Source organism: Pollachius pollachius, assembly GCF_949987615.1.
Source record: "Pollachius pollachius genome assembly, chromosome: 14".
NCBI classification, from domain to species: domain Eukaryota; kingdom Metazoa; phylum Chordata; class Actinopteri; order Gadiformes; family Gadidae; genus Pollachius; species Pollachius pollachius.
In genome coordinates, this window is record NC_136947.1 from 9,883,841 (window position 1) to 9,903,068 (window position 19,228).

Consider the following 19,228-nt stretch of genomic DNA (forward strand, 5'->3'; position numbering starts at 1 on the left):
AGGGTTTCATTCCAGGTCTTCTATTTGAATTAGGTTTTATGGTTTGGGTTCAGGGATTTCTAATCGTTGTGAATGCAGGTAGCAGATCAATATAATGCAAAATGGTAAACAAAACAATCATTCAGTCTCTGGTTAAAAAGTGAATTAAATACGTGAACAATGAAACGTCATCATAGACTCCCTCTCAAAGGACGAAACGGGCTGTGTTTAAGGTTTTTATGTAGGACAGAACAAACATGACGATTTACCATAAAGAAAGCAGAAATACAGAACCATCTTCTGTAAAACAACGTTAATACGGGAAGGGTTCACTTGTAAACTGGGTGACTTTATAAGGTAGACATTTTCTAGTATTCAGTAGGAGTGTATTTTGCTCTACGCTGCTACAGGAAGCTAACACTGAAGTCAGGGTCTGACAGAGTAAACATGAGGGCGTGTCAGGACCCGTCTTTGGCTCTGAGGGCGACTAAGGGATCGAGAGGGAGCTCATCAATATGGGCTTTAACGACCTTGGTTAATAACTTCCTTTGTGTTCGTGTAAATAGAACACAAACACTATAAACAAGGAAATCAGACTACAGTCAGTGGCGTCTCACTAAACTAAAAGTCAAAGGGAATCATTGGTGAACCTATCACACACGGCTCAGAGTAACACGCAGGTGATCAGCAGACAGATTCCCCTTAGGTCCTTTGAAGGTGTGCAGGATGCCCTGAAATACGACACGATGTACGAACATGGAGTACATAGTATGTGTTGCCGTCACCGTGGAAGGGAGAAACGCACGCTGGCCTCGGGCACAACCTCCTCCGAGGTCGTGGGGGTCAGCGCGGTTAGGGTGCATAGTTCACATTCTCCTCCGAACATGAAAAGAACATTTTAGTTAATGTGAATGTAAAGAATCCATAAAAAAGTAAACACTACAACTATTCACCAAGTAAAACAAAATTCCCTCATCACATGCATCATGAGTTCATTTAAAACTCAAACAAAACTACATTTTTTGTAAAAACTTTAGGCACGCGCTATGCTCTCAGACCACTAGCTACATTACGGTTCACTAGCCTGAATCCTATCTGAATCCTCAGCCCCTTTTAAAGAATCCCATGTTTTGTCACCGTTTCACATCGACTGGGATCAACTGTGCTGAAAAGAGATTTGGTTTCCTGAAGCGGTGCGATCAGACAAAACCATTCTGCTGGTATTTCCCACGATGCATTGCTTTTCCTCAGATTAACCATCTCTCTCCGGATCCTTTTCTAATGCATCATAGGAACATGATACAGAAAAGGTTGACCAAGGTTCAACTTCCCTGACACTAGAGAGATGCTCTGCTGTTTTGGCAAAACAAGCAGCAATAAGACTAAAAAGACAGCCTCAGGACCCTGACCTTTGACCTCTTACCCGGTCCTCCTTACATCCATACCTAACTCACCATTATATTCACTCACACATGAAAACCCGCCATTATTTCATACACACATTAATTGATTGTCCCTAATCACGGGATCAGTTTAAAAACACATCACAGTCTGTTGTGCACTAAACGAAGCCTCCTCCATGTTTGCATAGTAACGACTTCAGATGTACAGGAAGTGAGGTCACAGGAAGTAGAAAGTACCGTTGCCTGATCTGGGTCTCTCAGAAGGCTCCCAGATGCAACGGACTGATCCAGAATGATCCAGATCATTCCAGAACCTTCTTTTTGGTTGACTTCTTTTTCTGGAAAGAAAAGAGAATAATTGCAAATATTTGTTATATTAAGCAAAGAAAAGGGTTAGGGCAAAATATATATATGTAAATAAATATGAGATGAATGAAACAACGAGATGAAACGCTAAGACAATTTGATAACACGATTATGCCATCATACATACATACGGATGATCGTTTGAGAGTGAGAGAGAGTATGATAGAGAGATAGAGAGAGAGTATGGTGTTGTGAGACCGAGAGTGAATGTGATAGTGAGAGAGAGAGTATGATAGAGAGTATGAGAGAGAGTATGAGAGAGAGATAGAGATAGAGTATGAGAGAGAGATAGAGAGAGAGTATGATAGAGAGATAGAGAGAAAGTATGATAGTGAGAGAGAGAGAGTATGATAGAGAGATAGAGAGAGAGTATGATAGTGAGAGAGAGAGTATGATAGAGAGATAGAGAGAGAATGTGTGAGCGAGAAGCTCAGTATGAACTCGGTCCTGAACTCTCATAGTTCTCACCCTCACGGGTTCCGGTTCTGCCTCCGGTTCCTCCTCCACCTTTTCCGCCGGTCTGGTCCTTTCTGGAACAGCCAATCAGAATCATCAGCCAATCAGAATCATCAGCCAATCAGAATCATCAGCCAATCAGAATCATCATCCAATCAGAACCATCAGACACTGGGTGACATCAACAGACCGACCAATGATCAATGATTAAACTACGTACTCTTCTTCTTGGCCGGAGGCTCGGGAATGACCTCCTCCTGGTCGGCTCCGCCCCCTTCCTCCTCTCCTCCAATGGCGGTCTTCTTTTTCTTCTTCTTCTTCTTCTTCTCTAGGCTGGGGGGCGTGGCCTCCTCCTGCTCAGCCTCCTCGGCGACGGACTCCTCCTTCGCTCCGCCCTTCTTTCTCCTCTTCTTCGTCGGCGTGCTCTCCTCGTCCGGCTGGCTCTGCTTGATTCTGGTTCAGACCGGTGAGAGCGAGGAGTCAGGATTGCTTTGTCCGTTGGACAAGAGGCTAGCAAAATGCTGCGCAGTAGCTTGCTAAAACGACTGCTTTCAGCAGTCAGAATGCTACGCTAACGTACATCATGAGGCTATCCATAGACAAGAGGTCATCAGCCAGCAAAGGTTCAGTAGCGTAGTATTGGCTATGTAGAACCAGTGGTTTTAGCAGGCTAAGCTACATGAGCGTAGGTTATCGTAGTGTCGGGCCACTAACCGCTAACTGCTAACCTTTTGCTCTTCCTGACGTTCGGGTCGTCCTGCTCCGGCGAGTCGGCCGGCTCAGCCGCGTTCTGATTGGCTTTCCCCGCCTTGAGGCGCCGGCTCCGCCTCCCGAAGCGCTTCCTCAGTGACGTGGAGATCAGGGCGTGGCGAGGGCGAGAGACACCTGGAGACAGGACAGGACACAGACAGAGAGAGCAGTGTGTTTAATAGTTTTAATTGTACCTATCACACTAACAGTGTTTCATGTGTTGTTATTGTGTAGCGTGCAGTAGACCGGGGCCAGTAGTGTGTACAGTAGTGTATACTATACTAATGATAATGTGTCGTTATTGTGAGGCGTGCACTAGACCGGGGTCAGTAGTGTGTACAGTAGTGTATACTATACTAATGATAATGTGTCGTTATTGTGAAGCGTGCACTAGACCGGGGTCAGTAGTGTGTACAGTAGTATATACCAGTGGTTCTCAACTCGTCAGGCCTTGGGACCCACTTTCCATGGTCATTATGTCGCAACCCATTTTTATTCAAACCAAGCAAATTTATGTCACCAGACATTTCTTCAATGCGCCTACCTATTGTATCATTCGACAGTGGTATGGTCTTCAGTTAATCTGCCTCCGATTGATCTATAACCTGTCTGACCATGTTCATTGCTGCAGGTAAGAGAAGCTCTTCCGCTATTGTGTTGTGTTTCTTGGCCTTTGCAATAGGATGAGCTACGTGGTAGGATGCACGGCGTGCCTGTTCTTGTTTGGAACAGGATGATGTCAGGCACTTCTGTGATGCCCAGCTCATGGACTCGGCCGGGGTGTCTTTGCACATGTTTTGTTTCCAAAGGACGTTTCAATTTTGATTGTTTCATGCTCTCTTGTGCGAGCACTACACTCCATACCACACACCGGGCTTTTGGCCCCTTTTTATCCTCGATGTACATAAGTCCATATTTGACATACCAGGGGTCATATTTGCGCTTTGCCATATTTAGCTACTGCCCAGACAGCCAGCCAGTTACCATGGCAATGGCTAACCTATTGTACGTCTTTCACGCACATCTGTAAAAATAAAAGATGGCCTAATCACTGGAACTATTTTTAGCTTCTCTCTTGTTAACTTAGTCTGTGGAATAACTGATGATCTGAAAAAAATTGACCACTATGTTAATACTAAAAAAGCTCTTCAGAAACAAAAAATTGAATTGTTATAAACTGTGAATTTCTGTTTTGCTATTTCTTGTTTCATAGTTTTGGTTAATCTGTCCCGATATTTTGTTATTGTTTTGTCCAAAAGCTTTGCTTTGTTTAAACCTACGAGTTGAACATCGAAGACACTGATTGACTCAAACAGAATATTTATTTCCTGTGAATTATTATAAAAAAATAAGAGGACCAGAAAAGTTTTCAACTTCATCCTATCCCTTTTGAACATGAACTGTATTATTTGAGTTATGTATTTGTTTCTTAGAATCCTGAGGATCCCATTCGTTTGTATTTATTTTATTTCTTGCATTTTATTGCTCAATATTTTGTTTATATTATTCTACACATTCAATAAAAAAAATAATATATATATATACGTATACTATCCTCATGATAGTGTGTTGTTATTTTGTAGCGTGCAGGAGACTGGGAGGCAGCACACATTGTGTTCCTGATTCCTACCTGAACCTTTAGGTGTCTCTTCCTCTTCTTCCTCCACCTCCTCCTCCTCCTCCTCCTTCTGCTCCACCTCCTCCTCCTCCTCTTTCTCCTGCTCCTCCTCTTTTGCGCCTGCTGCTTTCTTTCCCCTCTTCCTCTTCCTCCTCTTCTTCTTCTCTGAGCTGGGAGGGGCTTCAGGAGTCACAGCCTCCTCCTCCTCCGGCACCTCCTCGTCCGGCGCCTGCTCCTCCTGCACCTCCTCCTCGGATGCTTTAGCCACCTTCTTGCGTTTCTTCTTCTTTGGTGGTGTGGTGACCACCTCCTCTTCCTCCACTGCCACCTCCTCCACCACCTTCTCGCTCCCCTTTTTCTTCTTCTTGGTTCTCTTCTCCGCAGGAGGTTCAGAAGTCTCCTCCTCCTTCTCCTCCTCCTCCACTACTTTCTCCTCCTCCACCGGCTCCTGTTCTTCTGTCTTTCTCTTTTTCGGCTTCTTTCCTTTCTTGATGGGGGGCTTGTCTTCTTCAAGGGGCTTGTCTTCTTCAAGGGGCGTGTCTTCTTCAAGGGGCGTGTCCTCCTCCAGGGGCGTGTCTTCCACAGTGGGCGTGTCTTCCATAGTGGGCGTGTCTTCCACAGTGGGCATGTCTTCCACTACCTTCTTGGTCTTCTTCTTCTTCTTCTTCTTGGGCGTCTCCTCTGGCTCCTCCTCCTCCTCCTCCTCCTCCTCTCCGTCGACCTCTGGAGGGGTCGCCGCTAGGGGTCACGACAAGTTATTATCAACCAATCACATCTGTTGAGCTACAAACCGGTCTAAACCAACAAATCAACTGGTCTTAACCAACTAATAAACCGGTCTGAACCGGCTAATAAACCGGTCTTAACTGACCGATAAACAGGTCTAAACCGACTGAAACAAAATATTAAGTTACAAGTAGTAAGTTAGTAGTATTCCTTAGTTTAACACTCTGTTTCTCCTGTCAAGTCATGGCCTATGTTTGACCCCTGAACCCTAACCCTGTATGGTGTCCTCCAGTGTTTGACCCCTGAACCCTAACCCTGTAAGGTGTCCTCCTGTGTTTGACCTCTGACCCCTGTCCTCTACCTGTGTCAGTGCCGGTGGTGGAGGTGACGGCCTCATCCTCCAGGCGAGCGCCCCCTGCTGGCTGAAGGAGACATAAAGAGGAGGAGGTGGGTGAACTAACTTGACTTTTCAAATCAAGGTAACTTTTTTACGGATCTAGCCAGCAAATAAATCAGGTTAACCAATCACATTTATTAAGTGTTTGTATACCTTATATTCAGTTTATTGTGTGAAATGATGGTCCCTACCTCAGACTCTTTGTCTGCATGAACGACTAACTCCTCCTCCTTCTCCTCCTCCTTCTCCTCCTCCTCTTCCTGCTCCTTCTCCTCCTTCTCCTTCTCCAGTTCCTCAGACACAGGAGAAGCAGTCTCCTCAGGAGCTGGGCAGATGGAAGTAGACCAGTTAACACATTTATACTGCAGTGCTTTGTCAATAATTCACATGTATACTGCATCCATGACAATATACCATACAAGCATGAGGAACTCTAAATGAACGCTATTGATTGCTTGTTACCTAGGGGAGGTGGGTCTTCACTCTCTGCCGTCTCCTCATTGGTCTCCTGAGATGAGTGAGAGAGTATCAGAACATCATCATTAACATGATGCTGCATGTCTTACTTAGCCAATGAGCCAGGGAGAGGAATATAGGGAGAGAGAGAGACAAAGGGAGAGAGATAGGGAGAAAGAAAGAGAGAGCGGGTAAAGGATTGGGGGGGGGGGGGTGGAGACATACTTTTTGTCTCTCAGAACATCTTTATTAAACTTCACCTTCTCCGGTTCCTCCTCCCTGGGCTCTGAGGCCTCGGCTGCAGCAGGGGGCTGGAGTTCAGCCTCTGCCTGCTCAGTGAGTTCCAGGCTGGGCGCGTCGAGGACCGGAGCGGCCTCTCCAGATTGGTCTTGGGCTTCGGTATCTGGGTGAGCAGCAGCCGACTAATGAACAGAAACACATTTTAACCTCAGTCACAAACTGTAATATATATGATGTATACCAAAGGTTGTACAGGAAACTGCTGAGGATTGTACTAACTGATAGACAGTTAGATATGGTTTCGCCTCATGCTGTTGTCCCCCTCCCTGCCAGACCCCCGTCTCTGACCCCCCTGTCTCTGACCCCCCACTGTTAGTTGAAGACTCCTCTCCCCTGTCCTCCCACCACTGAGAGCCCCGCCCTCGTCATGTGCTTTGATACACTGGGTTTAGGGATGAATGGAGGACAGGCTGGGGAGAGGAATAATGGAAGAAAGCTGGGAGGTTGTTCAACCACAGAAGGTCTCTGGTGGTTGTTTTGTGTTTCCTGCGTGAGCCCAGGAACAAAGTGTTAAACAAAGTGTTCATAACAACACAGTAATGTTCTGGAGTGGGCGTTGAGACAGGAAAGAGATTAATTTATATTGTGCTAAAGTATGTACATCAAGGTTACTGACAGATTGCGACACACAAACACACACACAGCTATACACACACACATTTGTGCACTTAAACACACACACACACACACACACACACACACACACACACACACACACACACACACACACACACACACACACACACACACACACACACACAGACTCCCGGTCTGGATAAAGATTAACATTCTGTGGGCTCAGGTCCTGGTTCTGTCCAAACAAAACCAGAGCCAAATATCACAGCGCTCCACATCAGTGGACCGGGACAAAGACACACACATAAAACACACACACAGTAACCCCAAATCATTAAACAAACACATCAACGCACATTAACTCCCACACATTAACCCCCAATCATTACACACATACAGACAGCGAACACACATTAACCTCCACAAATTAAACAAACACACACACAGATCCTACACGCATACATTACACACAGACCCCATGATGTGTGTGTTTTCCGGAAAGAGTCTATCAACACTGGATCTAAGGATTATCACATTGACCGGAGCACAGAAATGCAGGCTGTGTGTGTGTGCGTGTGTGTGTGTGTGTGTGTGTGTGTGTGTGTGTGTGTGTGTGTGTGTGTGTGTGTGTGTGTGTGTGTGTGTGTGTGTGTGTGTGTGTGTGTGTGTGTGTGTGTGTCTCTCTATCTATCTATAGTGTCCGACACTATCTTCACACACACTAGATTCTGTCAATCTTTTGACCTCTTCCTGTGATTTGCTCTCCTCCTCCTGCTCCACCTCCTCCTCCTCCTCCTCCTTCTCCTCCTCCTTCTCTTCTTCCTCCTCCTGGTTGTCGGGCTGGTCTGAGGCTGAGGTCTTCCCCAGGCAGGGAGGCTCCTCACTAGGGTCTTGCTCGCCCTCAGCCTGGGCCTCTGGGGCTCCTAGGTCAGGAGAACCAGGATGTTTTCACAACAGAAGCGCTGAAGAGAAGTCTTTATTCAGCCTGCTGAGGAGAGCTCAGGGCAGCTCATCACAATGACCCAGACGATGGACACACAGACAGGCAGACACACAGACAGGCAGACACACAGACAGGCAGACACACAGAGAGGCAGACACACAGACAGGCAGACACACAGACAGGCAGACACACCGAGAGACAGACACACAGACAGAAAGACAGACACACAGACAGGCAGACACACAGAGAGACAGACACACAGAGAGACAGACACACAGACAGGCAGACACACAGGCAGGCAGACACACAGACAGGCAGACACACAGACAGGCAGACACACAGAGAGACAAACACACCGACAGTCAGACACACAGACAGTCAGAGAGACACTCAGTCACAAAGACAGAGAGACAGTTCAGCAGGGGCAGACAGACACAGAGAGACAGACACAGAGAGAGACAGACAGAGAGACTGGCAGACAGATCAGCAGACAGACAGATACAGACAGACAGTAAGTCAGTCGGACAGGTACCAGCAGGGGGTTTGGTGTCGGGGGTCTCTGGGGTGATGAGGGGCTTGGCCTCCTCCTCCTCCTCTTTTGGTCTGCAGGAGAGTTCTTCTGCGGCCGCGCCCGCCTCCATCTTGAATCTCTTCTTCACCGTGGTGGAGTCCACCTCAATTTCCTGTTTGGGCTCCTGGGCTAAGGAACATAGTCTAGACACGCACGGCCGCACACACACACACAAACGCACGCACAAATAAACACGCACGACCGCACACACACACAAATAAGCACGCCCGACCGCACACACACACACAAACGCACGCACAGACACACAGGCATGAACGTACACACACACACAGGCACACACACGCACTCACAAACACACACACACACACACACAAACAAACAGGCACACACAAGGCATTTATTAACAAAAAATAAATCATAAAAAGCCGGCCATGAGGAAAGGAAAGGGCCTTTGAGCCAGGCACTAGAGCCCTTCTGTGTGTGATTTTTCTTGGGTAATGGTACCTTGTGTGCGTGTGCGTGTGTGTGTGTGTTTGGCAGCAGTAGGGACTGATGAAATATTTACTGAATACAGAATGATGGGCAGGGGCCTGGGGGCCTGGAGGCGGGGTTAGGGCTGTTTTGGACACAGTGTTCTATGGGCGGGACTTATGATTTATGGGCGGGGTTCGCTTGTTTAAGTAATTCATTCTATGGGCGGGGCCTATGCTAAGGGGACAAGGTGTTCCTTTTCTGTGTTGTAGGCGGGCCTTATAACTACAACTAATAATAAACTTTATTAATACAACCCCTTAAATATGAGAGATGCAGCTTTGTACTCACTTTGTCCAGCCAGTGTACATATCATGGAGACTGGAGCATTCCTCTGGTGCTTCAACCTACACACACACACACACACACACACACACACACACACACACACACACACAAATAGACAAACAGACACACGCACAAACAGACACACGCACAAACAGACACATGCACAGACGCATGCAAACACATGCATGCACACGCACGCACGCACACATGGACAAAAACAAACACAAATTAAGTAAGTAAAAAAATAACAAAATGAAATGATTCATAACAATATATAATAATCCCTCCCTGCTGAGCAATGGTTCTGGTCAGGGTTAGTTAGTGTAGCTGAGCAGTTCTGGTTAGGGTGGGTTAGTTAGTAGTTAGCCTTGTTGAGTGGTCAGCCCACTTTACGACCAGGAGCTCGGTCACACGATGTTCTTTTCGGTCGGGCGCCTCTTCCCCTGCTGCCATGTGCTCCACCAACCAGACCTGATCCACCCGGGACCTGCACCAACCACCACCCCCAGATCTCCCCGCACCACCACCACACAGCGCGCTGATCCGCCGTTCATCCCATTACATAACACACAGGACGCGCACAAAAGACGATCACATCTCAACAACAGCCCGACGGATCCACGAAGACGAGACTCGGGCATCTCCGCCTTCTCTACCACAACAACAACAACAACACCGTATAACGCTCGGGACTAAACGGGCTCGGTGCTACCTGCGCGACGCTCTTCTTCAGCGCGTTGGCGGCCTTCTGATGGCCGTGGACCTTGAGGTGCTGGTAGATGAGGAACAGGAGCGCGTCCTCCTCGGTCGAAGCCATGCTGGCGGAATGGAGACGAGATGCTGGGACCCGGCAGCACAGAGCGATATGATGAACCTCTTACTTACGGCTCACCTCATCAGCGCTATTCACAGCAGTACAACACACGCGCTTATAGGATGCTCTGCCTGGGACGACGCCCCCCCCGAGTGCACCCTGGGAGGCGGAGTCCCGCCGGACTACAGAAGCATCTTGTGTTTCGAGGACTCCATTGGCTTTGATTTATTGCCTCGACTCGTCATCCCGCCCCCCCCCCCGCCCCCCCCCCCCCCCCCCCCCCCCCCCCCCCACCATCACGACGCGTCAGATTCAATAACTCAGTCGTGCATGGGTCCACCGGGACCGGAGGAGCTTCATAACAAATAACAGAGCTGATACATGTGAGCTATGCTATGACCTGTCCCGCACTCAACATGAAGTGCGGGGCACTGGCGGCCGGCGGGGCGGGTCTCCGGCGGCCCTCTGGTGTCGTGTATCCCGGACGGGGGGAGGTTGGCTGGGAGGGAGAGAGACACTCTCTCATGTCTCTCCCCCCCCCCCAAGCCACCCTCCCGCGAGATCCCAAGGGAAGAAACAAGTTTCGACATCCTGCGGTCGGAGTTTTTTTTTTTGCTGTTTCGACATTATCTGGCGCTGACATTCCGATTGGCTGCGACAGGGCTCCTCTCCTGCCAGCTGCGCCTGCGCGGCACGCAAAAGTTTCGGATCCGTGCGCGTCGTCGTGCGCGCCGCGCCAGCTGCAGGGCTTCAGACAGCGGACCGCTTCTGCCGCGTCGGGACGAAGCGCAGCGGCGGCCATAAACAGGAACGCATGAAAGTAACGTATAGTCGCCAACAAATGGTGCTCGTGAGTGCGCGTCCACGCGTGTGACTGAGTGCGCGTGCATGCGCTTGCAGGCGGTCGAGGTTTAAAGAGTCCCGGGAATAGGGAGCGGGTACGGCTGGGGTTAAGGACGTGCGGGGTCTTGCAGAAGACGCGGATCTGGAGCATGAAGTAAAGAAGAGGTGAGACGTCTCGAGACACCGCCTTTATCACCTGTAGGCCTGCACCGCTATTATCACCTATAGGCCTGCACCTCCGGTATCACCTGTTGGCCTGCTTGTGTGTGATCTATTCTTTACAAGAAGATAGCGACGAGTCGAGCTCGAACCGTCCGCAGGTCTGCAGGGCGCTAAGGGTCCGCGGGCAGGATACCGGGGCACGGGCATCAGCCCATCTCTGCGTGCGCGGGCGCGCGCGGGAGTATGACCGTGGATGCTTTCGGTCGGTAGGGCGTCATCTGACCCCCGGTACCGGACCAGGACCGTTTCGTGGGTCTGCCAGGAACGCACTTGGGTCGGACGTACTTTAGTTTCTCCAAGTGGGGTGATCGCTGCTTGTTCCTTGGACGTGGACGGGCAGTACCCGGTTCTGGTTTTGATAACGGGGAATGTAACAGGAGGCGCCACATGTTTATAACCGCCTACCGGAATGTCTCCTACCGCCCGTCGGAATCCGTTCCGGTAACGAGCGGCGGTGACGCGCTGGTGTGAACAAACAGAAACACAAGAGCGAGAGAGACGCATCGAGGGTCCCGATTCTACTGTCTGCAGGTTGACCGTGTAGTGCATGTAGTCCCCTCCTGATCTGGCCTACTACATGTATTAGGAATGTATATTAGGTGTATAGTGTATTAGGACTAAATGTAGTCCAACATGTATTAGGACAATATGTAGTAGAAGTAGTAGTAGAGTACTAGGACGACATGTAGTCTGTAGTCCTAATACATGTAGTCCTACATGTACTATATAACTAAACTTGTCGTAGGACTAGGACTGTATTTATATGTAGTAGTATGTAGTATATGTAGTATAGTGTAGTATTCCTGCTGCATTTAGTGGTCCTACATGTAGTCCTACATGCAGTAGGACTACATGTAGGACTACATGTCCCACGCGTCCCTCTTGGCAGCAGAGGTAAACAAGTCGTCTGTTGACGTTGTGTTTGTTTGTGTTTGTTCATGTCAGATGTTTCCGCCCACCGCTCCGCTCGCCGCTCTGATTGGCTGGCTGAGTCTGGGCTTCCTGTCGGCCGACTGGACCACCGGGAACTGGGTGGAGGAGGAGGGGGAGGGGCCCCAGAACGACCAGGGGACCCCCCACCCCAAGAAACCCCCCCACATCATCTTCATACTCACCGATGACCAGGTGAGAGAGGGGGAGGGAGGGAGAGAGAGAGATAGAGAGAGATAGAGAGAGAGGGGAGGGGGGGGGAAGAGATATATATGTAAAGAGAAAGAGAGGCGAGAGAGAGACATATTGGTGAAAAGAGAGAGAGAGAGAGAGAGAGATATATTGGTGAAAAAAGAGAGAGAGAGAGAGAGAGACATAGAAGGAGAGAGAGAGAGAGAGATAAAGACCTGTGTATTAACCCCCCCCTCCCCAGGGGTACAACGACATCGGCTACCACAACCCGTCCATCAGGACCCCCACTCTGGACCGGCTGGCGGGCGAGGGGGTCCGCCTGGAGAATTACTACGTCCAGCCCATCTGCACCCCCTCACGCAGCCAGCTGCTGACCGGGAGGTACTCACCCACCCACCCACTCACTCACCCACTCACACTCATCTATACAACACACACTCACCCACTCTCTCACTCACCCACTCACACTCATCTATATAAACACACACTCACCCATTAACCCACTAACATACACACACTCATATATACACACACTCACTAACACACACCCTCAAATATACACTCACTAACATACACATCCTTATATATGTACACACACACTCATTTTCTCACACACTCACTCACACACACCCCCTCATATATACACGCACACACAACACACAACACACACCCACAACCACGCACTAAATCAGTCACTACCACACACACCCTCGTATATACACTCCATACCTCACTCATATATATATACAACCACACACACACACACACACACACACACACATATTTACATAGACGTCCAGACCCACCCCCCTCGGTGACCCCCCTCTGGCCCGTGCACCCCCAGGTACCAGATCCACACTGGCCTCCAGCACTCCATAATCCGGCCCCGCCAGCCCAGCTGCCTGCCCCCCCACCTCAGCACCCTGCCCCAGCGGCTGCAGCAGGCCGGCTATGCCACACACATGCTGGGCAAGTGGCACCTGGGCTTCTACAGGTACCGCTACGCTAACCATGAACCACGGGCTAGGATACGCTAACCATGAACCACGGGCTAGGATACGCTAACCATGAACCACGGGCTAGGATACGCTAACCATGAACCACGGGCTAGGATACCCTACGCTAACGTACCATGGGCTATGCTAACACACGATGTTCTCATCCTCCTCCTCCTCCTCTCCTCCTCTCCTCCCTCTCTTCCCCCTCCTCCTCTCCTCCTCTCCTCCTCTCCTCCCTCTCCTCCCCCTCCTCCTCTCCTCCTCTCCTCCCTCTCCTCCTCCTCCCTCTCCTCCCTCTCCTCTCCTCCCCTCCAGAAAGGCATGTCTTCCGACCAGAAAAGGTTTCGACACTTTCTTCGGATCGCTAACTGGAAGTGTAGATTACTACAGGTAATACCACTCTTTAATACTAGCTTTACAACTACTACAGGTAATACCACTCTTTAATACTAGCTTTACAACTACTACAGGTAATACCACTCTTTAATACTAGCTTTATAACTACTACAGGTAATACCACTCTTTAATACTAGCTTTACAACTACTACAGGTAATACCACTCTTTAATACTAGCTTTACAACTACTACAGGTAATACCACTCTTTAATACTAGCTTTACAACTACTACAGGTAATAAAAGATTTTAGGCTCATCAATCATTGTCTGTCTATCTGTCTGTCTCTGTCTCGTCTCACTCTCACACTCCCAGCTACGGGTCATGTGACGGCCCTGGACTGTGTGGTTATGATCTCCATGACAACGAGGGCGTGGCCTGGGGCCAGCAGGGCCGCTACTCCACCCTGCTCTACACCCAGAGGGCCCGCAAGATCCTGGAGGCCCACGACCCCGCGACCCGGCCCCTCTTCCTGTTGCTCTCCCTGCAGGTGTGTGTGTGTGGTGTGTGTACGCATATTAAACGTCAGCATTATGTAAACATATGGGGGCAGGATAATGTAGTGGTTAGGTTGTTTCAACTCAAAGGTTGTGTGTTTGATTCCCAATGTCTGCATGCAGCCCAGCTGTACGCTTGATCCGTTTAGCACGGCTAAATCGTGCTAAACAGAAACCCACGAGTCTGTGGTGAGCTCATCATGTGACCCACGGCTGACCAATGGCGTGCTCCCTCTGCAGGCGGTGCACACCCCCCTGCAGCCCCCCAAGTCTTACATCTACCCGTACCGCCACATGTTCAACGTGGCGCGCCGCAAGTACGCGGCGATGGTGTCGACGGTGGACGAGGCGGTGCATAACGTCACCTACGCCCTCCGCAAGCTGGGCTACTACCGCAACTCCGTCATCGTGTTCTCCACCGACAACGGCGCCCAGCCCTTCACCGGGGGCAGCAACTGGCCACTCAGGGGCCGCAAGGTACGACCGGACAACAACCTCATGAGTTACTCGGTTACAAATTATAAAAGTAACTAGTTACTGTGGAAATAGCTATTGCATTACTTTGAAGTACATTTGTAAATGCTCAAATGTGTCGAAGAATTTGGACCCCACCTCAACCCCTCTTAAAATACATGTGGATGTTCAATTATTCTCTTGGATTATTTTGGCTCGCCATTCCTGTTTCTCGTTGACTCAATTGTGTGTCCGACTATGAGTGCTTTCGAATATTTGTTAACAACGACCGCCCAACTCTACCTCTGATTGGCTTACCATGAACTTTTACTCTTCCCCAGCCATTGCCATTAATGCGATTGTCTCGTGCCCATTAACCAAGGAAGGACAGTAAAGAGAGAGAGAGATCTAGATTGTCTTTAGCTACAGCTTCAATCATAGTAATGCGCCACATTTTTTGGAAGTAACGCCCTTAGTAACGCCCTTATTTATAACGCCGTTACTCCCATCACTGGAACCGTAGGGGTGTGTTAGAACCGTGGGGGTGTTAGAACCACAGGGCTGTGTTAGAACCATAGGGGTGTTAGAACCATAGGGCTGTGTTAGAACCATAGGGCTGTGTTAGAACCATAGGGCTGTGTTAGAACCATAGGGGTGTTAGAACCATAGGGCTGTGTTAGAACCATAGGGCTGTGTTAGAACCATAGGGCTGTGTTAGAACCATAGGGCTGTGTTAGAACCATAGGGCTGTGTTAGAACCATAGGGGTGTTAGAACCATAGGGGTGTTAGAACCATAGGGCTGTGTTAGAACCATAGGGCTGTGTTAGAACCATAGGGCTGTGTTAGAACCATAGGGCTGTGTCTGCTGGGATGTCTATCTGGTACCCTGGTGGTCCTGCTGGGATGTATAACTGGTACTGGTGTCTAACTGCTACCCTGTGAAGTGGTACTGGTTTCTAACTGGTTCCCTGGTGGTCCGCTGAAGGGGACCTACTGGGAGGGCGGGGTGCGGGGCGTGGCCTTCGTCCACAGCCCCCTGCTGAAGCGCCGGAGGCGGGTCTCCAAGGCTCTGCTCCACATCACCGATTGGTTCCCCACGCTGCTGGGCCTGGCCGGGGGCAACGTCAGCCAGGTCAGCCACACCTCCATCCCCCCCCCCCCACCCCTCACCTTTGAACTGTGTCTGCCAGCACGCTCCACAAGGGGGCAGTACCACATTCACCAGTGTCTCTGAGAAAACACTACCAATATATATTATATATATATAGAAAATAGTTGCCTTTCTCTCCCCCCCCCCCCCCCCCCCCCCCCCTCAGTCAGAGGGTCTGGATGGTTTCGACGTCTGGCCGACCCTGAGTGAAGGGAAGCCGTCTCCTCGCCACGAGATCCTCCACAACATCGACCCGCTGCACAACCCCCACACACCCCCATCGCACACTCTGACCTTTGACACGGCTCCTAAAGGTAACCAGAGAGTACAAACTCAGGGTCTCTTCAACTATGGGCCGGAACCCCGAAACGGGTCGCGATCCAGCGGAGCCACTCACAGCCTGACCATGCTCAGTGGAACCCTTTTGTTGAACCAAAGGGTTCCACTCCGTGCGGTGCTCAGGTCCCAGGGACACGGGGACGTTTCCTTCTGGGTCCCGATCTGAAAGGGTTTAACAACCCTGCTGTAGTTGACGAAAGGTTCAGCCTGTACATGTGTTCTGAAGGTTGGGATTCACCCACAATCGCTCAGTGCTTTACATTCTATGATACCGTATGTCTCCAAGGTGTTCCTACTTCTTCAGCGTCCTGGTCTGTGTTCCCTCCTCCAGGAACCCCGAGGCAGGGGGGCCGCCTCAACGCCACCAAGCCCACCAAGAAGAAGAAGAAGAGGAAGAAGAAGAAGCCCCCCAAACCGCTGGCCAAACCTGTCCCCAGGCCCGGGGGCCGGTCCCGGGATGCCCGGGGGAGCAGACAACCCACCAGGAAACACAGGTCCAAGATACAGGGGGGGTCCAAGGCCCGGGGGTACCCCCTGCTCCGGGACTCCCCCGACGAACAGAACCACCTGACCTCCGGAGGGACCGAGAGCGGGTTCCTCCAGGGGTCCCGGTCCAGACGCCCCCCCAGGACTAGGTCCAAGATTCACACCAGATCCCGTGCGACCGGACACCACTACCAGGGTGACACGCAGCCGGGACCCACCCCAGCCACATCCCATAATAACACCAACGACACGCCTGTCACCGGGCAGCCGCCGGGCGCCACGGCGACGCTCCAGTGGTCGCAGCACATCTTTGACACCAACGTCCAGGCGGCCATCCGGGTCGGAGACTGGAAACTGCTGACCGGAGACCCGGGCCACGGAGACTGGGTTCCTCCTCAGGTACTGAGAACCGGATTCACCTGAAGGCCCTAGCCCTAGCCTGGGGCTGCTATAAAGGCTTCTGCTGATGACTCCCAGGACACAAGGCCAAGTCAACACCCTAACCTTAACCATAGCAGTACCTGAGCTGAACCTAACCAACATTCATTCCTTTGCCCTTTAGAATCCACTGTGGAAGTAATAGAAGCGAAGGTCCCCCACACGGTTCTGCAAAGTCTTGGAATCTACCATAGCAACGTAGCCTAGCTCCTATTGGACGACACCGCTAGTGATGACCCGTCTCTCCATCTCTCCCCAGATGCTGAGCAGTCTGCCTGGGCCCTGGTGGACCTTGGAGAGGACCTCCACCTCCTCCTCCTCCTCCTCCTCCTCCTCCTCCTCCTCCAAGGCGGCGGGCCACAAGAACGTCTGGCTGTTCAACATCAGCGGCGACCCGTACGAGCGCTGGGACCAGTCAGCCCAGCGACCCGACGTGGTGACGGCGCTGCTGGAGCGCCTGGCCTTCTACAACCGCACCGCCGTGCCCGTCTTCTTCCCCCCCGACGACCCCCGCGCCGACCCCGCGCTGCACGGCGGCGCCTGGGTGCCCTGGGTGGAGGAGGACGAGGGCCGGGGGGTGGAGGAGGAGCAGGAGCTGTACCGGGGCGTGTACAAGCAGCGCCGCAGGAAGAAGGAGAAGACAAAGATGAAGCAAAAGCAGATGAGCAAGCTGAACTCGTACGTCCTGAAGCTCAACAACCAGCTGAGCTCCAGCCTGGTCTGACACACAGTCCGGTCTGGCCTAAGGTCCGGTCCGGTCCGGTCTGACCTCCAGTCGGGTCTGACGTCGGATCTGACGTCCGGTCTGATGTCAAGTCAGGTCTGGTGTGACGTCTGGTCTGGTCTGACCTCCAGTGATGAGGAGCCCTCAGGGATCCTGACCCCCCCCCAGGTCCAGTCAAGATCCACTCTAGTGCCTGAGGTCTGAGCGCTGTCAGCTCAGCTGAAATTCACTTTTTACGTGAATAGAAGGAAAATAAGACTTGGGGGGGAATGACGACATGGAAACTTTGCTTCATAACGGCACTGATTCAAAGTATGTGATATCCATTATATTTGTTGTTAATAACAATGATATTTTTTGGTATGCAACAAGAGTTCCCCGTTTGTAACAAATAAGATCAGAGATGAGACGAGACGCGACGACAGCCGATAAGAAGCACAACAGGGAGTGATGTCAGAGGCGGTGGTGTGTAAAGGGAGGCACCTTGTACGAGGTTTGCTAGTTTGATATGGCTGGATTTCTTACTACAGGAAACTTTTCCACACTGCATTTTATTACCAAGATTTTCCATTACATTTGAGTCACATTTCTGTTTAATGCCTCTTTACACAAGTAGCACTTTGTGACTGTTTTATATGTTCACTGTACTTAATCATCTTTGAATTTTTTAAAAGCCAGACCTTAACTCAGTTCAATGATCCTTAGTCAACTAGTGGCCATCTTTGTACTAGACCTCAACCTGGTTAGCATTCAGGACCGAGATGGCCGACAGGTGAAGAAGTCCCATCGGAGCTGTGATTGGCTGTATTGATTGTGGGGGAAATGGGAGATGTGCCATTTGATAGCGGTTTGGGTGTGTTAAAATATACTGTACTTAACTTTTGGTATTTTTGTCAAGGACAAGGACTTTCTTTTGAGGCCACTTTTGATTCCACATTTATTTGTTCAACTTTGTACTGGATTTTATATTTTCACGGACAAGGTGAACTAAAATACCAAAGATATATATGTGAAAGACATACTGGTTTCTTTTGGAAATGGATTGTTGATAATCAATGCAGTTTTCTAAATAAAAAAATACTTCCAAAATAAAGCTTTGGCTGCTGTGAATGATTGACATAGGGTATGTCACAGAATAGAGTTCCACAGGGCTCTTATATTTTATTATTTTCTATTTTATCGGGTTTAGGACTGCCACCCTTACTCCTGAAAAACATTCCATTTTATTTCGAGATATTAAAAGTTTTTTTTTTTTAAATGAATCAATGCGGAATAGAAAAATAAATTCCACGATAGTTCGAATCTAAAGTAGACATCTTCAACCAGGAACGTGGTCCTCGGGAACCGGCTCCTCATGATGGGACGGTCGGAATCACACCGGCAACCGCTCTCTCAAGACCTGAAATAATAGGCTTCATATAAAACT

General features: G+C 50.0%; 2 protein-coding genes across 3 annotated transcripts; one reads left to right on the plus strand and one right to left on the minus strand.

Annotated features, from left to right (window-relative positions):
- Positions 1 to 265: 265 nt before the first annotated feature.
- LOC307085728 (uncharacterized protein) lies at positions 266 to 10,218 on the minus strand. Its single transcript, XM_079750591.1, has 14 exons — positions 10,034 to 10,218; positions 9,325 to 9,380; positions 8,503 to 8,684; positions 7,772 to 7,950; positions 6,412 to 6,573; positions 6,158 to 6,203; positions 5,887 to 6,020; positions 5,660 to 5,720; positions 5,156 to 5,310; positions 4,585 to 4,858; positions 2,933 to 3,089; positions 2,425 to 2,657; positions 2,217 to 2,278; positions 266 to 1,720 (listed from the first exon to the last, which is right to left on the minus strand). The coding sequence occupies exons 1-14, from the start codon at positions 10,136 to 10,138 to the stop codon at positions 1,685 to 1,687; spliced, it is 1,842 nt and encodes a 613-aa protein (XP_079606717.1). The 5' UTR covers positions 10,139 to 10,218; the 3' UTR covers positions 266 to 1,684.
- A 645-nt stretch (positions 10,219 to 10,863) lies between these two features.
- LOC307086357 (arylsulfatase I-like) lies at positions 10,864 to 18,857 on the plus strand. Of its 2 annotated transcripts, none has more exons than XM_079751541.1 (11): positions 10,864 to 11,143; positions 12,146 to 12,325; positions 12,564 to 12,703; positions 13,167 to 13,316; positions 13,636 to 13,710; positions 14,030 to 14,204; positions 14,452 to 14,688; positions 15,651 to 15,797; positions 15,982 to 16,129; positions 16,486 to 17,039; positions 17,338 to 18,857. In XM_079751541.1, exons 2-11 carry the CDS (start codon positions 12,146 to 12,148, stop codon positions 17,800 to 17,802), a joined length of 2,271 nt encoding a protein of 756 aa, XP_079607667.1. In that variant the 5' UTR covers positions 10,864 to 11,143; the 3' UTR covers positions 17,803 to 18,857. The 2 variants fall into 2 exon arrangements, with proteins under 2 accessions (XP_079607667.1, XP_079607668.1); XM_079751542.1 differs by lacking the exon at positions 10,864 to 11,143 and adding an exon at positions 11,193 to 11,731.
- The last annotated feature ends 371 nt before the right edge of the window (positions 18,858 to 19,228 follow it).

What these genes read in the sequence shown, in the direction of transcription:
- LOC307085728 (XM_079750591.1), bottom strand. Translation starts at nt 10,138, where the DNA reads ATGGCTTCGACCGAGGAGGACGCGCTCCTGTTCCTCATCTACCAGCAC. An exon ending in GGGAGGAGGAACCGGAGAAG is followed by an intron (nt 6,204 to 6,411) that starts GTGAAGTTTAAT and finishes CACTCATCTCAG; the next exon opens with GAGACCAATGAGGAGACGGC. An exon ending in AGAGACACCTAAAGGTTCAG is followed by an intron (nt 3,090 to 4,584) that starts GTAGGAATCAGG and finishes TCCTGTCTCCAG; the next exon opens with GTGTCTCTCGCCCTCGCCAC.
- LOC307086357 (XM_079751541.1), top strand. Translation starts at nt 12,146, where the DNA reads ATGTTTCCGCCCACCGCTCCGCTCGCCGCTCTGATTGGCTGGCTGAGT. An exon ending in TGGCACCTGGGCTTCTACAG is followed by an intron (nt 13,317 to 13,635) that starts GTACCGCTACGC and finishes CCTCCCCTCCAG; the next exon opens with AAAGGCATGTCTTCCGACCA. An exon ending in TCCTGTTGCTCTCCCTGCAG is followed by an intron (nt 14,205 to 14,451) that starts GTGTGTGTGTGT and finishes CTCCCTCTGCAG; the next exon opens with GCGGTGCACACCCCCCTGCA.